We start from the raw sequence: 18060 nt of genomic DNA, 5'->3' as shown, positions 1-18060 counted from the left end.
TAAAAATTTGAGTTATTTTTAATATTATAGAAATACATACAGAAAATATTACACAGTTTGAGTGGAATAGGGTGCACATATTATTTTATAAGGGGAATATTAAAAAACTATCTTAGGAGAGATGCTTCACGTAGGACTTTCTATAGGCAGCTAGATCATAATCATATAGCAGCTCAAAAAACATTACACCCCACACATAGCCAAGTAGTTTGATCACCAAATGAACTGAATCTTAATGGAATAACACTGATAAAGAAGCTTACTCATTATATCAGTAGGTGGGAAAAAATTTTCATAAAATGTAATACTAGTACAAAAGTTACACATATTATATTTAGAAAATGATTATGAATACTCCTGAAATTTCAATAAGACTAAACAAAGACTTCACTCTATTTCTCTTTCAAGTTCAGGACTCACATGATTGTATTTCTTGAACTTTGTTATTTCACAAACTGAATCTTAATGAAACTTAAATCTCAAGAGATTGTTTAATGCAGCCGTTTTGTTGTTTTATCTGTATTTTTTGTAGATAAAATTAAAAATATTTTTAATTTCAGCAATTCTTAATAAATTGGCTGGTAAGAAACATGTTCTAGATTTTAAAGCTCACAACAATGAAAGCTATAAACATGTTGCATTGACAGTAATGCAAAAAGCAGAAAATTTCAAAAGATGGATGAGGGTTGTTAATCCTGGGTTTATAGTAGAATCGTTCCGAATTGCTCTACAGACTATATATAATATATGAAGAAATAAAGAACAGCTGTTGAAATTTTACAGCAACAGTGATTCAGTTAGTCTATATTTTAGGGTGCCCCTTGGATTACCTCGAAGTTGTTGTTTTATTTATGGCAACCTGAGTACTTGAATGTTATAGAAACCCTATTTTGATGTGATTGGTTGCGTGACTGTAGTGAATCTGACTGACAGGAAAGTATTTGTAAGGGCTTATTTATGTGTTGGAGGTTAGTTAGAAAGTACGTTGCTTATTTTGTGCTTTACACCGTAAAATGGCTGCATGTGATAAGATTAAACTGAAGTTTCTGTACGGTTTGAAATGAAAGGGAAAAAAAAGCATTAATTGACTGGTATGTAAATGAAGGTTTACTTAGTAGTTATTATAAATGTTCTGTTTGTAAGAAGGAAATTCTTATGGTCGAATGTAAAGATTGTTCAGATGGGTTTGAAGGAGTTTGTTCGACAAGACGGAGTACGACAGTCAGGCACTACGAAGGATATTTTTCACTCTTATTTTTGTAAATTTATGTGGCAAAAGCAATATACAGATTGTAGTTCAGATAATTTTAGAAAGTTTTTGGATGCTGTTTAGGAATTTTGTGTGCCACAAACTGAAGACACAGATATTTCCTTTTTGTAGTGTGTAGATGAGATAACATGTATTTAATTTTTTATGTTATTTCATTATTTGACTTAAAATGTAGTTTATTGAATTGTTGTTTTAATTATGTTTTGGACACAATTTTACTGGAGAGGGCATTGAACATAAGCAGAAATGGCGTCAAAAAATCGCTATCCTGAAATATATTTTTACCAGTGTTTCTAATGCCAAAAATCTTTGCACAAGGCAAAATCAGGAAATTACCCATCAATGGGTCATGCTTGTATATCAAAAAATGCTAAAATACGCTTTTATATAAAAAATTAATATCTAATTTTATAATATAATAATTAAATTTTATAATTTTAATTTTTTATTTTTTAATTTTACAATTTTAATTTTATGATTTGGAGCTGCACCACACCATGACACGGACTGCTAATTCAAGCACCTCCGCCCGAAAAGAACAATGAATATCCGTGCCACCATCAGCGTGTTAAAGAAACTAGAAGGCACTGTAACAGTGTGAAGTTACCATCAAATTGCAAGATTTTACTATTGCTAGACAATAGCTCTGCACATCCAGATGCAATCATTTTAATGTCTGTTATATCACGGCAATTTTTTTGCCCCCAAATACTATATCAAATATTCAACCGATGGACAAGGGCGTAATACACACTTTTAAATGAAATTGCAATTCAGAGTTTCTGAAAAAAATTCTTTCAAAAAACCAATGAACCAATTTATTTCATTTACTGACTGTACAAAAAAAAAAAAAAAAAAAAATTCATCATCAAAGACTGCGTATATTTATTAGCAGAATCATGGAATTCTGTTTCCCAAGCAACATAATATAAGACCATCTTCTCTTTTTACTGAAACTGAGAGCGATGATAGTGAATTTTCCGATTTGAGGATCAATGCAATAGAGGTTAAAGTAAGAGAATTGCATCTGTATTCGAAAGAAAGAACAAATGCAGCAGTTTTGCAAGAAGATATTGCTGTTGAATGACTGAATGTTTCCAGATGAGTGAACACGGGCATGTCAGATGACCGATGATGAAATTAATGGCTCTGGTTTGAAATCAACACAGCAAGAAAACAATTCCAACACTGACACGTATAGGAACTAGGAGTGAGAAAATATCTTTTAATGAAGGTTTGGAACATAGTGAAAAATACCTAAAATCTTCAATGCAGTGCTGTATCACAGAGAGAGAGATTATACAGTCAAAAGACGTTAATTCGGACACCCATAATACGAAATGATCTATAATCCGGACCTCAAAGCTACAAACTTTCTGCGCATGTGTCACGTTGACGCATGCACGTAAGACCTTTACGGGCGCGAAAATGCGTGTGCGCATGCGCAAAATATGTTTACGCATGCGCGTTTAATGTATAACGGATTGTATAAGCTAAGCTAAAATTATCTAATTCACTTAATGTTGCAGATTGCGTTGTTCCTTAATCTTCGAATTAGATCCGGCTTATTATTTTTTGCAGACTGTTAGAGCAATTTTATAAAAGTAAGCTTGAACTTTAGATTATGTTAAATAGAATTTTCGATATATATTTACTGATATGTAAAGGATCTACAAAGCGAAAGTATGTTTTGAAGTCCAATAAACAAAAAAGGAACTGCTGAAAATAATGACCTAACTATTCCGAAATCTGTTTATCAATTTCACGCTGCTCTGCGACAGGGGGGAGGGGGGAAACGCAATGAATTGGAAGTTGATCTGTCAGCACTATCCTTATCTTCAGGGCAGATGTTTTCATTTTATTTAGCTTATAATTCCTTACTAAATGTAGTATTTCATCTCGATGTATTCCGTCTTTGATATGATTTAAATCAAATTCCTCATCATTATAATTTGCTTCCGATAGTGAAGAATGGGACACAGAGGTTATTGAAAACGAAAAAATTTCGACTGACATATTAGTCGGTATTCTCGACACAGCAATTATAGGACTTGAAAAGCGGAACTTTGTAACTGAAAAAGAAATTATGTCTGTTTATAGAATTAAAGAGAAAGTATTATCACATAAAACGAAGCAACTTAAACAACTTACATTGAAAGAAATGTTTAATAAAGTAAACAAATAAATATTAAGCTTTTTTTTTTTTTTGTAAATTTTGATACCCTTTAGATCATAATTGTTCTTTATTTCATAAATTACAGTTTCATATTTTTAATTTTATAATTTCTGCATGCCATCTTACAAGATTTAAACTGATGATCTATAATCCGGAAAAATCGATAATCCAGAGTCGTGAAGTCACGACGAGTCCGGATTAACGACGTTTGACTGTATAACTTAGAAAAAAAATTACTCTGGTGCACCCTAAAGTTTTCAAACAAACCTCTATCAGAAAAAGTTTGAAACATGTAAAGAAAAATGAAATATTTTACCCTTTATTAATGTTCATTATTATGTCTTTAATCTGCATGTCATTTATTCTACATATCCTTAATGCCCTTATTTATTTTGCACTTTTAGTCTGTATCGTATGATTTATCCTTTTTATCCTGGAATACAACAAATTCCTACATTGTGCACAAGCTCTGGTCCTAAGGATTGTGGATTTCTGGTCTTCAAATACATTCCCTTAATTACAACATTAAACATATTTATACAACTTAAAATACTCATTTTAATATTTTACCATAGAAATAATCAAATAACTAACAGCCACTTCAAAATTATAATTATTAAAATTGCACATGTATTTGTATTAAACATGTGAACATCTAAATGTACATATTCTATTCAAAACTGGGAGGCCACCAGCGACCAAGCAGTGAAGTCACTGCTCGGTCGCTGGTGAGTCACCAGAGTTCGAGTCCCAGCAAACGAGTTGGCTGCATGGGCACTTTCATGATTTTGTCATGTGTAATGTGTACACAAGCCATTTCCCTTAGAAAGTCAACACGAAGCCATGCCTTCCTTTAAGCAGATAGCCCTTGAGTGCTTATCCCTGATCATACTGTAGAGTTTCTAATTTTGTAAACGCTACGTTACAGTTGAACATGAAGAATCTTAAGAACTAGTAAGCGAATAATCGCTCGAGTTCGTATAGATGAAACAACCTAAAAAGGTAAAATAACCCTTTATTATTCAGATAAGAGTTAACAGAACTCCATCTTGGAGTTTTACAATAAAGTCAAACACTTGGGCTTTGAACTTAAGATATTAAGAACTAAACTAAAACTAAGCTTAACTAAAGAGATATAGCCGAAGCTATCAAAGTTTTAACGTAGTTGGCCCCTTAAACACAAGATGACTGCAAAGCTATCGAAGGCCTGAGTACGGCCAAGTGTAATAACAGCTTTGAGAGAGAGTAGCCAAAAAGGCGGACGCGCGTTAATCAGAAACTCTCTCTCCCTCGACAAGTAGAACTATGCGGTTAAATACCGCTCCTCCTCATTATGTATTCAGACGTGATTCTAAAACTACGTTCTGGCCGGAAGTAGTAAGTTGAAGTTAAGAATTTGACAGGAAAGAAATTTAACTCAAAATTTAACTGTTAATAAAATTAACATAATCCTTACAATATAAACAAAATCTATTCAAACCTGAGAACATTAATCAGATAGGTATTATATTAATGGACGCTATTCTTTTCGACCAAGAAACTATCTTCATACATCCTTCTATTGCAAATTCATTCTATCTTAACTTCATACATCCAAGTTCTATTGTAAATGATAACTGTTATGCTTACTGTAAGCATAACAGTTATGTGTTATGTCCAGTGGTGACTGTAACCTCATTTCAGAAAGCCTGAAAACTACTGAGGAATAAGAATGCAACATAATTTCAAAAATTCAGATTGTTAACGCGATACACATTTATAAATGAATACATACATATTTCCTACTAACTCTGTTATGAAAGCAAAATGTTTAATGTTTTCACATTCATTGAATATTAATTTATGTCTTATATGATTTCACAAAGTCATTTAACCTTTCCAGTGTACGAAGGTTTTAAAAAATAACTGAAGAGTTTAGCTTGCTTTTCAAGAATATAATAAGTTCTGGAAATTACTGCATATATATAATTTTTTTTTTTTTTTTTTTTGCTAACAAGTGAAATGTCAATCCAGATGATGATTTCTTACCTAATCCTTCAAAGTATTACATTAGAATACATAAAGTAGGTATATTTACAGGTGATAGAGATGAAAAACTGCTAGCAGAAAGAAAATGATTCATAAAATGTGGAAAATTTTATAAGCTGTCCAGATATTCAATAATTGTCCCTAAAATGTTTACCAAGTTACAAAGTTTCAAGGGAGAGTTATAATCCAAAAACTTCCCCCATACTTTTGTTTAATGATAATAAATAATATTGCACAGTCTTCAAAGTATTTAGGTTATCAGATAAGATGTCTTACATTCTTTCATAATCTCACCCACAGAATTAAATGCATATTCAACTGTGGATCCATGGAGTAAACTAAAACAGATTTTATGAGTTTTGTCAGTATTGATTATTCCTGTTTTCCACCTTCTTTAAACCTCAATGCTTCAGTTCAAAATTTTATATTAAGAAAAGCAATTGTTTCACCACACAAACATGATTACTGTCACTAAATTTGATTAAACCGGGTTCTTAAAAGCTGGGTCACCCCCATATAAGCATATAGTATTCTACGCATATATAGTATGCATCTACATATAGTTTTCTATGCATGTTTCTTCAGATTACATTTAAATTCCCTTTCCAGTGAAATATATTTTTTTTTTTCAAAATTTTTAATTTTTATAGCCCCTGCACCAATAAAAATTAACCACAGGAATTAATATTCAAGATTACTGTCTGTGAAGATTGTGTGTCCATACAATGATCCGATGCATTCGATTTTGAACATGGTGTTTGATTTCTCGGACTGAGACTTTTCGATTTTGAGAAGGTAAAAAATTTGCAATTTCTTCCTCCCCCCCCCCAAAAAAAAGTAGGAAAAGACATGCTAATATCACAAAGGATTTTGATAATTTAATAAAAAACAAGAAACATGCCTAATGATTACTAAAATTAAATAATGATAATCATTCAAAAGAAATAATAAGTCATATTTTTGCAAGGAATTACCATGATCAGCTGAATTTTTTGCTTTAATTTCAAGAATTCGAACAAGAGATTCTAAGCTTTCAACTTTGCTTTGCAAGTCACGACGATCATCATCAACAGAGTATTCTAGTTCTAAAAGTTTCTAAAATAAGAAGAAGAAATCATAAGTATCATAATCAGAGATAACAACACCTCAATCATACACATGTAAAAAGAATAAATACCTGTTCTGCGGATTTTCTAAGCTGTTTCTCTCTCTCAAACTGAGTAACTAACTGCTCATTATCTTCTCTTAATAACTCTAATTCAACTTCGTGCTCCTGATTCTCCACGAATGACAGGTCCAAATGTTCTAGTACACTTATAACTAACGGCATCAACTGTTTTACTACATCTTCATCGTATTTTGAGATCATCCTAGCAAATTCTTCATAAATGCTATTTGCTAAAGTCTGAACTTTGTCTGACATTACGTGGCATTCCTCGCCAGGCGAAACTCCATAAACAGTTTCATGCATCAAAGGTGTATCTACATCCATCGCGATTTATTACTAATATTAGTCATTCAGAAATTTGGGAGAGGAAAAAATATAAATGCTTCATAAGAAAAGTACAATGGGGTAAAGAAAAATACATCTGCTCCATCATTTTAATACACTTTCGATCAAGATTAGAGTAATTTTAATGTTTGGTATTTCTGCTATGCAATCTTATAACTACATAAACAGATGTCACTTCATGTTTTTTTAACTGCCTGTAAAATATCGTAAAGTATATGTGGCATAACAACCGAATGAAATCATAGCGTTTGTTATTATCATCTCGTTGAAAAACAAAGGATAACAAACATTTTGCATACAGTTTCTAAATCAAAACAAAATACCCATGCGAAGTACCACTTGTCACAAGTTAATGACGTCACATCAGTCTAGATAACCGAAAATCAAAAAGAAAATTTAGTAAAACAATAATTTTAAAAAAAATTACAAATAAAAGCCTAAAGCTACAATTCAAACAAATTAAAAACACCGAACTTTTAAGTAATAAATTCCAAAGTTAGTTTTCTTCCTTTAAAAACGGGTTTCCTTCATTAGAAATAATTTCCTTATTCTTAGCACAAGTGATCTTGGTTCAGAATTCCGTAAGTAGCTGAAAATAGTTCAAAAATTTTGTTTTCCTATGTTCTTATTTGCACCTAATTATTAAACAATTATGTACTCCAGAGAGTTTATTGATACATTTTTGCAGTAGAAGCTACTTCGACTACCATTACTAGCAGCTGTTTTCATTTGTTTTGATATGTTTTGATATCGAAAGGATACGAACGTAGTAGTCTGCTAATAAGTTTTAGAATAAATTGTTGTATTTCAGATTTTGATATTATATTGTGTATTTTTGACAGTTTTCATTTCATATGTTCACAATGAATATATACCGTGGAAAAACATTAATAAATTTCTTAAAATGCAGAATCTTCGGAGTTTCACGCTATCGAATGTCATCTAGCATTCGCATAGGATGCGCAAGCGGATTTTGGGGCGACACAGCCGCGGGAGGTAATTTTTTTCCCGTTAATTCTTCCTCTGAAATGCAAGCCTAATATCTAGTCATTAAATTTATCCATTCCCATGAACATTTGTAACGCTTGAAAATAAATTTATCCATTCCCATGAACATTTGTAACGCTTGAAAATAAATTTGTAACACATTTTCTTCATTATGTAAATTAGCATTAATATTTTATTTATTTTTAATAGTTCCTGCCTTAGTTCAAGCGGGTAAACTAGATTTCCTAGTTTTTGATTACTTATCAGAAATTACGATGTCACTTTTGGCCAAAGCGAAAGAGAAATCCCCTGTAAGTATAATGCAATGTTTTGAATTTTGTATGATATTTACAAAATTTTGAAAAATTCTGTATCATATGTGCGGCTTAAGGAGATGAGCTAAGATGTCACATTTAGTTCTTTTATTTGGGGGGTATGAATTGCAGAGTTTAAATTTGATACATAAGATTCATATTTTCAGATATTTAAAAATCATTTATTTCAAATATATCAGCTATTGTGGTGCAAAACAGTATGACTATAAGTAAATTCCTGGCAAGAGAAGTGAACCAATTATGTCAGCTCAAAATAGATAGAAAGACTGACTAATCTTTGGAGTATGGTATGTTAATGTAACTGTTATTAGTTAGCCACAAACTGTTGAGATCTTTGGTTTTGAAAGTAGATTCAAGTTTGTGAGTATGCAAAATAAGTGAATAATTGTTCGAATGGGTGAAAGGCATTTAAATGAAATTACAATGTTTAGTGCATTATATATCTGATGTATCTGTAAATAAATACTTCTTAATAATATTTTGCAGTAAGTGTTATTTATACAGTAAAAGTGATAAAATGGATGTCTAATACCCTATAATATATCAGTGGCAAAACTTCTATTTCTGTATAGTATTGTTGTCATCCAAAATAAAATTAAATGGTGGTAGAGAAATTTTGTAGTAATGAACAAAGTGCAAGTATTTATAAATAATACTTTCAGTTTTATTCTAGAAATTATATGCTTTTTTAATATTTTGATATTTTCTATTTGTGCAATTTATACAAAAACTGTTTAGACAAAAAGAAAATGCAAAGACAAATACAGCAGCTTTTAAATTTTATTTACAAGTAAAAGTTTAGTTTTATGAATTGATAGCATTTGATATTATTTTTTTTTTTCCTTTAGAAAAGAAACAAAGAAGGAAATATTTGTACTTTTTTTTTAATTTTCAAAAAATTTTAATGCTAAATTGTTTTTAAAAGTAGTAGGCTTTAATCTGTGTTTTAATACCTATGTTTTCAGATTGCCTGTAATTTAAAATGAAATATTACTTATTTATTTAATTTTTATATTGTTTTTTAAGTATTAAACTGTAAAAAAAAGTTTTCCAGTTGATCTTTAACCTTTGAGAAAGTTACTTTACACATGCATAGTTTTATAATAGGAATGTAATCATCTTATGCCTAAGATGTATTATTTATCACAAATATTCACTGACTTTTAGGCATATGTATTTTTAGTTATCTTAATGATTTGAAGGACTAAAAAGAGATAATATGTTTTCAGTAAGCATAGTTGTATTTATGGTGCTAATTAATCAAGTTTTCTAGGACATGGGATACACGCCAGATTTTATACACTCTGCCATGCTTCCAAATCTTCAAGCTATAAAGGAAAGAAATGTTCGAGTGGTAACTAATGCTGGTGGAATTAATCCCCATTCTTGTGCAGATGCCCTTAGAGCAGCAGCAAAAAAATTAAATATAGACTTTAAAATTGCCATTGTAACTGGTGATGATTTATTACCACAAGTAAGTTTTTTTCATAATTGCTCTGAAGAAAAATGTATTATGTAGTGTAATGATTCTCAACCCATTTGACACAACACACACAACTGAGTTCTAATGATTGTGATATACAATGATAATAGATTTTAATTAACACTGTTGTTGCTACTGTTACTATTCATCTATTTTAAATCATCTGTCAATAGCATTTTCAGTTCATTTTCAGTTGTACTTTGTTAATTTTATAAAAAAAGTTATTAACAATGTCCAGAAGGCATTATAATCTTTTTAGAGAATATATATTCCATTGTTAAAAGCTAAAGTATAAATTACAGTGCATATACTATCTACATTATTTTAAGTAATTAAAGACTTTTTCAATTGCTGCCGCTTAAAGCTTATTAGCAATCCTTCCATGCTACCATTTGATGAATAGTGTATGTGAAACGTCATATCCTAAGAAGCAGAAATTTTGTAGTTCATAATTCTTATACACAGCATTTTGAGGTCACTTGTTTTCAGTCTAAATGATGTATTTACCTCAATCTTAATATGATGAAGTACATAGCTTTACAAAAAAAATGATAGGTAACTTGTTTTCAGAATCCATTCATGCAATCATATATTTCTCATGTTTTGGTAAGTGAGATTCCAGGAAGGTAAAGTGTGATTATGAAAGATTTGACTGTGTTAGAACCAAATGCATGTTCAATTAAATTGAAGTTTTACTCATTCTCTGAATTATAATTAAACCAACTTGTTTTATTTTAAGGATCACATTAAATGTTTTTACTAATTTCATATTTTCTCTTCCCACAATTGAATAACTATTAGAAAAGGGCATTTACTTAATAGTGCAACATGTGGTTTTTTTACAGAAGGAAAAGGTGATTCGATGAATATTCAGTATAATAACAATGGAATAACAATGGACATAGTTACTTTACTCAAAGAACTGTTATGCAAATGGTTGCCAGAATTTGGCGACTTTTCAAAATTTGACAATTTTTGCTGACGTGGTTGTGATAATACATAAGTACCTAGAAAAGATACTACATGAAATATTGCTTTCTAAAGCAAGAACAGTGTGAAATTAACTTTCAAGAATTTTTTTGTCAAGTACTTTTATTATCTATAAGCACAAAAGGAACACTGAAGAAATGTTTCCAGCATATATTATGAGCAAATAACTGGAAAATATTAATAGTGCATGCAATGCTTTGATGATTATAGGGATAGAGGGAATTATTTTAAATTATTTTTAGCATGGACATTAAAGGTATGATGTCTTATCAGGGTTCATTTACCTGTTTTCAGTAACTGGTCCCTTGCTTCAATTAACCATATTTTTATCAAGACTTTATCCATTGATAAAATTTCGTTGCTATTCCTAGGAAATATTGTAGTCAGAGACCATATATTCCTTAATGTAGAAAGTAAACAAAATTGATGTTAATTTTAGTTTTGAAAGCTCTTGAAATTTCAGAGTTTTTCTTCTTGTTCCCTCAAATGTACACAGTATGAATGCATATTAAGGGTAAGTTCATAAGGGGGAAGACTTTTTTCCTAATAATTGTATGAATATATTTAATTAATGGTTTCAATCTACAGTGAGTACTTAATTTAAGTTAGTGGTTTCTGTGTTCTTTTTGGATCATAATCATGTAGTTTTCATTTTTTTTAAACTGATAAATTCGTTTTGTAAAATTTGACTGATTAAGTTATTTGTATGAAAACATACATATGTTTTTTAATCTGACTAACAACATATAAATTCTGCTTTGCATACCAGCTTTCTCAACATCAGGTCCCATAAAAGCCAGTTAACCAGGAATCTATTGCAATACAAGCTGATTATCTCTAGCTGTCTATCATTAAATTGTGTTGTTGAATATATAATAGTTTAATTGCTGTACAAATCATTTAAAAAAAGCTTAGTAACTGGGGGTATACTAGTTGGTTTCTGGTATCCATTAGTACACCACAATGTCTTTTGGTGCCTTTTAAGGGCATAATCCAATTGTTTTATTTCTGACAGGTATCCTTTAGTATTTAAAATAGCATCAAGCAGATTGATTTTCTGTCCAGTTTGTCTCAGCCTCTGTATGAACTCTGAAAAGAAAAAAGAGAAGTGATGATCAGTTGCACCACACTGCTGTTTATTCCTTCATCTTACTGGTCCTCACATATGTTTCATTGTTTGTATGTGAAAACCAGTCTCGAGATCAATGCTGACATTGAAACAAATTTAAAAATAATAACAATCCATCCATTCTCTATCCTTCCAAGAGAGAGAAGATTAACAAAAAAGGAAATAAAAGTCTGATCCTTGTATAAGAATTCAGAATAGCTTTAATAGGGCTGCTGGCAAAAATCAGATTCATGGACAGTATTTTGGCAAGTATGGGATCACCAAAGAGTGCCATGTTTGGATTTGTGAACATGAATTTAAAAAAAAGTAGTTTATATCCCCCCCAATCCTAAATCCTTTTTTTTTTATTGTGATTATGTAATTCAAAAATGGATTTAAAAATTAAGTTCTTTTAATTTTTCAAGATTAAATTTTTTACATGCTTTGATATAATCAGATTGAATTTTAAATTTTCTTGACAGAAAGAAAATATCAAAAATTTGAATATTAAAGATATGGATAAAGGATTTCCTTTTCCCAAAAATGTACATAGTATGAATGCATATTTAGGGTAAGTTTATAAGAAGAAAAAAATTCTTTTTTTCCTAATAATTATCTGAACCTATTTTGATGTAGGTAGTAATTTTTTCTTTCTTTTTTTTTTTTTCCCTTCCAGAGCTGGCCCTATTGCTAAAGCTCTAAGCTTAGGGGCAGACATAGTAATTACTGGTCGTTGTGTTGATAGTGCTTTAGTGTTGGGGCCATTAATAAATAAAGTAAGTGATTAAAATTAAAATATAAAGTATTTTTTTGCTAAATGTTTTTGTTACAAAATTTTCTGATAGCTAAATTAATAAACTCTATATGGATTTTATAAATTTATATGTAAATTTTTGTGTCATTTTCTGTATAATTCCCTAATGTGTTATTTTTTAAATATATGTTATTAAATTATGCTGCATTGTATCTTTGGTCGTTTTCTTTTAGTTTAAATGGAGTATGCAAGATTTAGATAAACTTGCTATGGGAAGGTCAGTTAAAAGTCAAATTTTTAAATTCAATTATATACATATATTTATATTACAAATTAATTAGACTATTTAAGATGCATTTTGAATTTATTATTTTGAAATAAATAATAATTTGTTAATAATTTAATAATTTGTTATAATTTTATTTAGTTTGGCAGGTCATTTGTTAGAATGTGGTGCTCAGTCTACTGGTGGCATTCATACTGACTGGCATTTAATAAAAGACTGGTAAGTTATACTTTAAATACTGTTGCATATGATTCTCTGGGTTGTAAAATTATATATTTGTGATCATTAATGTGACATGTATTTTTCTCTGTCACATGCAAATGTTTAAAATTTATCTTAATAATATTTTATAAAAAATTGTCTGTTTTGTATTTGTTTCGAATGTAGTTTGCAATCATAAGATTTAAAAATAACAATATTTACCTGTTCATTTTTTTTTCTGCCATTTAAATTGAAAAGGCTAATTATAAGCTTTATTTATCTCAGTTGTGCAAAGAGGAATTTGCCAAATAATGATGGATAAATTTGGTTTCAGGGCTGAAAACAAAAACAATCACAAAAAGTATTCTGGTAGTGATTTTTATAGAGAGGTTCTGAAAAAGAATTTACAGAGTATATTTGTTAAAAAAGTCTCTTGTATTTTGTGCAGATGTTTCTCAAAATGTTACAGATTTTTCAATATACAGTATAAAGTCTAAAATCCAGGTATCCGACATCTGGAATAATCTAATATCCAAATCATCAGCTGAAATTAAAAATAATATAAAAAAGTCTTAAGAATGGGAAATATTAATTAAAGCATGTGATGCTTCAACAAAAAGAAGCAGTTATGCCATAAATATGATTGATTTTTCTTGGAACTAACTGACATTCCTGCTTGTCACATTTAAACACCTTCTGGTTAGGAAAGTGGCACTGTGGCCAATGCCAGTACATTGACTGGCATTGTATCGATGTTGGCCAGGATCAAATTTCAGTCTTGAATGGCTGTGGCGGGGGGTTAGGATTCTTCTATCTGACCTGAGCAATGAAGGAAGCCCCAATGTTGCTATGTCTACATGTCATCTTAGTAGATTTAAACCGACATTCTAAAATCCAAAATTGTTCGAGTCCCAAGTATTCAGGATCTTGACTTTATACATATTTAATTTATTAGAATGGAGGACTCTTTGTTAATATCATCAAAAGTAAAAGGATTAAATTTATAGATGTGTCTCCATCAGAGAAAATATTGCCAAATGTATAAAATGTCATCAAACATTAATTCATGAATAATATAGCATTAACATTTAATTTATGAGCAATATAGCATTAATATTTAATTTATGAATGATATAGAAGTATTCTTTTAGCAAAAAATTTAAATGTTTAGACAGTATATAAAAGACCTTAGAATCCAAGGTTTAGCTATTTTGTATGTAGTTCTATCTATGTTTATTTCTCCTTTTCTGTTTTTATTGAGCAAACAAATGAAATAATTTTTTAACATTTATTAGAAAAAAGTGGATAAAAACAGTATTATTGAACTGTTGAACAGAATGAAATGCTTACTGAAAGTTATGTGTGCCTGATTTGTAGAGAGAGAAACTTAGTGAGGTAACCATAGGTTCTGGTTTAAATGGGTCAATGCCATTTTATTTTCATGTCTTATGCTTTTCATCATTTTGGAAAAGTACTAGTTTTGTTCCATTTCATATCCAATACAAATATTTTAAAACAAGCTGAAATTTTGGTTCATTAAAATATGTAAACAAATTTGTGCCGATGGTACCCATCATACTTAAGAAGACATACTTATCTGGATTGATGGAAAGGAGAAATGCTTGTCTTATATGCTGCATTTATGCAGTGATATTAGTGTATGGTAATATTTGATAGAGAGCAGTAAATATTTGCTGAAACAAATGGACAATCTTTTCAGCTTCAGATTTTTTGTGATATTGCAGAATTTGTCCTTTGTCTACCTGGAAGTACAGGTTTCATGGAATAATATTTTCTGTTATGAGTAACATGTATGAAGAAGTTTGATTTAAGATCCCAAAAAGTGAAAGTCATGTTAAATATTAGTATAAGTTTTGTGAAAATGTATTGAAAAGTCAAATTTGTTTTGAAAGTAATTTCATCTAAGAAATGCATAGTATTAAGCACCAACATATGCACTCCCTTTCTACATCAAGTTTCATGTGAGCTGCATGAAGAATTATTTTTAAATTCTGTATTTTGAAACTTTTAAGGTGTCATACTTATTATGAAATCATTGCTTGATGAGATCAGGTTTTGGTTTAGAAATTAATCAAGTGGAAAAAAAATTAAATGGATATGTTGTTGCTATATGAAAAGGGGGGATATGTGTGATCTTGAAGTTGGTGGGAAAAGATTCTTAATTTAATGAAAGTAAATCAAGGGCAGTTTTTATTTCCTAGTAGACGATATATGGTTTATGAAAACATTGAATAAATTTATTAACAAAAAATCATATGAAAATTCTCTTTGCATGTTTACCAATCAAAAACTGTTTTCTTATATGAAGAATATGTTTTAATTGATTAATTTTTTATCAGTGTTTCTAATAAAATCTTTTTAGTTCAGAGTTTTTTCTTTAACACAGTAGAATGGTAGAAAAGAATGTCAAATGTGTAAGTACATGAATAATGTACAGTATGGTATTACTTTAACTTGGGAATCTGAACTACAGAATTTTCAAGATTGATTAAGAAAGATTGAACAAAATGGTTGATTAAGAAAGATTGACCAAAATGGGGAAATGACAGTACTCTTAAATAAGAAATGTTTAGAATCGAAATATAGTTGCTGGAGGGCCACTTCCTACTAAATTTAATTTAATTAAATAATTTTTTACATAAGGTTATAAAGTAGTTCTAAATAAAGACAATGAATTTTCCAGACATTTCAGATGTTTAAAAATCTGTTAGGTGTTAATTAAAAAAGTATATTTGATTGTTCAGGTACTGGAAAATAATAAAAGACCTGGAATTTATAAAGAAAAGAGCCATCAGATAAAATTTCTCTTGGAATTAAAAGTTAGAATGCAGTAGCAGTTCATTAATGTGGCACCTATTTAAGATGAATATCTGATTGGTAAATTACAAATCTTTTCTGGCTGAGGCATTTGAATATTCAATGCTAAAGGTATTATTTGTCTTGCTTACCAAAACTAGCTTTATAAATTCTTATTTTACCTTTAGCCTAAGGATGTATGAAATAGGTTTAATCTGACATAGTAGCAGGTTTAATCTGACATTCTGTTGTACTAAAGAAGTGGGCAATTCATTCTTAAATTGAATTAAAGAACCAATTCATGTTACTGAGCAAATGAACAATTGTTCACCAAAAAAGATCAGTAGCTCTTTTAAAGTTCATTCATCGAAAGCTCTTGTTGGAAGTATGCCAAGAAAGTTCGATTCCCATTTTAGGAGAGAAAGATACCCATTCCTTTCTCCTCCTATGTTAAAATGAGTTTAATTTTTATCATTTTACAACTTTTTAACTTTTTTAATTCAAAAAATTTTTATGGGTTCTATGTAGAAAGAAGGTTTTAGGGAATCTCAAAACTAGAGTTGAAAGAAGTCCAGGGAGTTAGCAGTTCAATTGAACTGATTCTTCCGATCCCACTGCTTATTCAAATCTTTCCATTCTTCACTGTATTGTCTTACATTACTCTTGATTCACTCGCCGGCCATATTCATCAGGACTGTTGTTAGTGAGAAAGAACCGTAGAAAAGAACCAGTTCACTTCAGTGAACAAATTTTTCTGGTCTAATATCATAAAAGAGTTATTTTGCCCACCTCTGTATTACTTAAAATTTAAGTTCTTGTTCACCTGTCTTCAAGCATAGGAGGGTCTAAAATTTAGATTTGAAATTGTCAATACTACATAAAATCTGAAACATAATCACAACTGTGCTGATATTATCAAGCAAGAGATCATGTTTACAAATCAGATTTCTGAATATCTTAATAAATTGGAGAAAGATGATGTTGAGGAAAAATCATTTGGAGAAAAGATCATCAATCAATTCTAGATTAATATAAAAAATGACTTTTGTATTAATCTAGAATTTGTAATGTGAAATGAAAAAAACTGTTCAGTTTTTCTATGAGGCTTATTGAAAATGAGTGAATTTCCATAATAGGGGGTATGTAAATATCTTTGTGATAACTTACCTAGTATGCATTCATGTGTTTTATTTTACTAATTTATCCGTTTATGTTGTGTATGCATATTACATTACTATGCAAGTTATTGCTGAATAGTTTGAAGTTTAACATACTAAGACGTTTATCTTTTAGTATGGACTCCCATTAAAAACTGATTTTTTATTATTCATGTTAGTGAGAATTTGTGAATTCAAAATTTACTGTTGCATTACAAATAGTCTAGTTATAAAATACATTAGTTTTGAAATAATTAGATTACAATACCAGTCTTAAAATTTATTCTCTGCTTCCTGATTTTGGCATGCTTCCTGGAAACTGTAGTGATATTAGAGAATAGAAGAAGATTTTGCTGAAGAAGAATAAAGGAATCCAAAAGCTATATTCGGTAAACTAAAATGTTACTTTATTGAAAGATTAGTATTGCTGCACAAAAAAAGAATGTCCTTGTAATTATAAAAAAGTTATAAAGCTGCTTGAAAGAAAAAAGAGCAAGTCATAATAAATATGTAAGGAGCCTCTTTGTAACTAAGTAAATATATATATGCATCACGTATCTAATTTATGTACCAACGATTTTTGCTTCTATGCATAAATCATTGCCTTTAAGCACACCCACTAATTTAGAAAACATTAGTATGTGCAAAGGGTTATTTACGTGCACCAAGTTATTGGCTTAAAAACTGCACAATTAATTGATTAAAATAATTTTTAAATGAAGTTTTTTGTATATTAGAGAAATCAATTTTAGCAGTTATATAAAAAATAACAGAATTTCTTTGAATTGATACATTTGTATGAAATATAATGCAGTTTACTTTTTTATGTGTTTTTGAGCAGATTCTTTAGAAATACCTTTTATTACCAAGAATTACATATAAATAAACATATAGACCTATTTTGTTATTACAGAATACAATATAACATGTTATGGCATTTAGGCTTATTATACTT

The 18060-nt window shown here is 29.7% G+C and overlaps 2 protein-coding genes across 5 annotated transcripts in view; one reads left to right on the top strand and one right to left on the bottom strand.

Moving 5' to 3' along the window:
* Positions 1–7348, bottom strand: part of LOC118200252 (C-Jun-amino-terminal kinase-interacting protein 4-like) — a 104215-nt gene extending 96867 nt beyond the window's left edge. For all 4 annotated transcript variants that reach the window (XM_085824204.1, XM_085824206.1, XM_085824207.1 and 1 more), the window contains exons 1-2: positions 6652–7348; positions 6449–6569 (exon numbers count right to left, since the gene is read on the bottom strand). In XM_085824204.1, coding sequence (XP_085680330.1) covers positions 6449–6569; positions 6652–6966 — 436 coding nt within the window. In that variant the 5' untranslated portion in view covers positions 6967–7348. The remainder of the gene's footprint in view (positions 1–6448; positions 6570–6651) is intronic.
* A 359-nt stretch (positions 7349–7707) lies between these two features.
* LOC118198092 (uncharacterized) overlaps positions 7708–18060 on the top strand; it is a 52928-nt gene continuing 42575 nt past the window's right edge. The window contains exons 1-7 of the mRNA XM_035369687.2: positions 7708–7983; positions 8185–8285; positions 9583–9783; positions 12373–12461; positions 12567–12666; positions 12878–12921; positions 13072–13149. Coding sequence (XP_035225578.1) covers positions 7842–7983; positions 8185–8285; positions 9583–9783; positions 12373–12461; positions 12567–12666; positions 12878–12921; positions 13072–13149 — 755 coding nt within the window. The 5' untranslated portion in view covers positions 7708–7841. The remainder of the gene's footprint in view (positions 7984–8184; positions 8286–9582; positions 9784–12372; positions 12462–12566; positions 12667–12877; positions 12922–13071; positions 13150–18060) is intronic.

The sequence above is a fragment of the Stegodyphus dumicola genome, chromosome 9, assembly GCF_044657685.1.
Source record: "Stegodyphus dumicola isolate Sdum_Otavi_A_Nest chromosome 9, ASM4465768v1".
NCBI classification, from domain to species: Eukaryota; Metazoa; Arthropoda; class Arachnida; order Araneae; family Eresidae; genus Stegodyphus; species Stegodyphus dumicola.
The sequence above is the reverse complement of the archived record's forward strand: the minus strand, read 5'-3'. Positions and strand labels throughout refer to the sequence as shown.